This window comes from Hipposideros armiger, unplaced genomic scaffold (genome assembly GCF_001890085.2).
Source record: "Hipposideros armiger isolate ML-2016 unplaced genomic scaffold, ASM189008v1 scaffold_47, whole genome shotgun sequence".
NCBI lineage: Eukaryota > Metazoa > Chordata > Mammalia > Chiroptera > Hipposideridae > Hipposideros > Hipposideros armiger.
Window position 1 is genome coordinate 4,919,500 of NW_017731397.1, and position 2,021 is coordinate 4,921,520.

The 2,021-nt window shown below is 56.0% G+C and overlaps 1 protein-coding gene across 1 annotated transcript in view; it reads left to right on the forward strand.

Annotated features, from left to right (window-relative positions):
• The first annotated feature begins 118 nt into the window (after positions 1–118).
• Positions 119–2,021, forward strand: part of LOC109381333 (pituitary adenylate cyclase-activating polypeptide type I receptor) — a 28,030-nt gene continuing 26,127 nt past the window's right edge. Inside the window, exons 1-2 of the mRNA XM_019639881.1 lie at positions 119–537; positions 944–1,004. Of these exons, the coding sequence (XP_019495426.1) occupies positions 342–537; positions 944–1,004 (257 nt within the window). The 5' untranslated portion in view covers positions 119–341. The remainder of the gene's footprint in view (positions 538–943; positions 1,005–2,021) is intronic.

The window sequence follows — 2,021 nt, forward strand, 5'->3', positions numbered from 1 at the left end:
TGTCTAAATCTCTCATTTCATCCAGAGGCCTCCTGCAGGGATCTCCTGACTCACCTCACCTGTGGGGATGGGGAAGGGGCAGGAAGATGGGGGAGGGTGAGCCTGGGGATGGGGGGGGGCTCTGTGCTCACCCCCACCCTGTCTTTTCTGACATGGGCAGTGTTGCCTCCATGGGCAGCTTCGACTCCGAATCATAGGCTGCTACAATTTTAAACTCTTCGAATCCAGGAATGTTGAGTGTTTCATGGGATGTGTGAGCCCGACCTCGCCAGGAGCATACCAGGGCTGAGGGGCCCTCAGGATTCTCCCTGGTCCCACTGGGTTGGGTGCTCAGGGCTCGGATGGGGACTCTGGTCTCCCACATCCTCCCGCTCTCCCTGCAGGTGGAATGCAAGGCCGTGATGGTTTTCTTCCACTACTGCGTTGTGTCCAACTACTTCTGGCTGTTCATCGAGGGCCTGTACCTCTTCACCCTGCTGGTGGAGACCTTCTTCCCCGAGAGGAGATACTTCTACTGGTATACCATTATTGGCTGGGGTAGGTCACCATGAGGTACCTCATGGCCAGGTATGTCCATGGTGCTGCCGTCAGGGAGTGCCCCGTCAGAGGAGGCCAGCACGTCCCTGCCCCGCTGATGGCACACACTCCTGGTTCTTGGGCCCTTCCCTGTTCTTCCTGCCCGTAGGGAGCCCACTGTCTGAGGGCGAATGTGCTCAGGAGTCCTGAGAGGCCAGGTAGCCCATGGTCTGGGGGAGACATGAGCCCCTAGGAGGCCTGGCTGTGAGGGTTCCCAGTACTCCAGGTCTAAGAGGGAGATATGCCCTGTGGGACAGAACCCCAAGGCTGAAGGGGGACGATGGCCACCAGGAGCCCCAAGTCTGAGGGGGACATTGGACCTGTTGGTTTTCCTGTTATCATGGGGCTCCTTTTCCTGCTTTCCCAGGGACCCCAACTGTGTGCGTGTCGGTGTGGGCTGTGCTGAGGCTCCACTTTGACGACATAGGGTGAGTATGTGCCCAAGGGCCAGGCCGGAGCCCTGACNAGCCCCCCAGAGGTGGCCTTGGCCACAGAGGGGGGATTCTTTCAGTAACATGGGTGCTGGAGCCCCTTTTCTGTAGATGTCTATTGTACACAATTTCCCAGCCCCTGAATCCTGTGAAAGAAAGAAGCATCACTTATTTCCTGATACTCCAGATGAACTCCCAGGAAGCCCGCCTGGGAACAGGGGTCAGTGTGGGGCCACACTCAGGTGCTGGGCTGGAGCAGAGGGGGCACTTGCCTTCTCCCTACCCCTGGACATCCGCAGGTCACCGTACAGATAGATGATCAGGACAGGGGAGAATGAAATGAACAGTTATTAAAAGTCCAGAACGGGCCCAGGTGGGGTCAAAACCAGCTTGGCCTCCGCTGTGCCACCAGCAAATGACTCCCGTCCCCTCCAATGTCCCACAAAATGGCCTTGGAAGTTGACCAAAGAAAAGGTATATTAGTGATAGGAAACAGACCTCTAAACCTGGAAAAGCAAAAGTTCTCTTTTTAAAAAAGAAACCTAAGTATATATCTTAATAAGATCTGGTGCTAGGTTGATGGAGGTCTGGTTCTTGTTAATTCATCAAGCCATGTGTCCCCTTGGTGTGGGGGTGTTGCAGCTACTGGAAGACCCAGAGCTCCTAGTGGAAGTGTCCCCTTGGGTTGAGTTTCTCAAGGTGTGATGGGAACTCTGCTCCCAATCACCTGAAGAGATTCCTGGACCACAACCCCTGGTGACGGGTGTGTTGGATCTGATATCCACGTTTGTGATCCCTGCTCACTGAACTTTGATAAGTGATGACCCAGGGCCTAGGGGAGGGGCTCAGGCCTTTCCCTGGCGAACTTTTGCCAGCTCCAGGAGCTGGGGGGGGCGGGGGATGGGGGTGGATTCAGCCTGGATCAGTCCCCTCCCCTGTTAAAACATCAGCTTGCACCTTGCCCCCCAACCCCACCCACTCCCCTTGTCCTTTGTAAAGGCTGAGCTTGAGGCC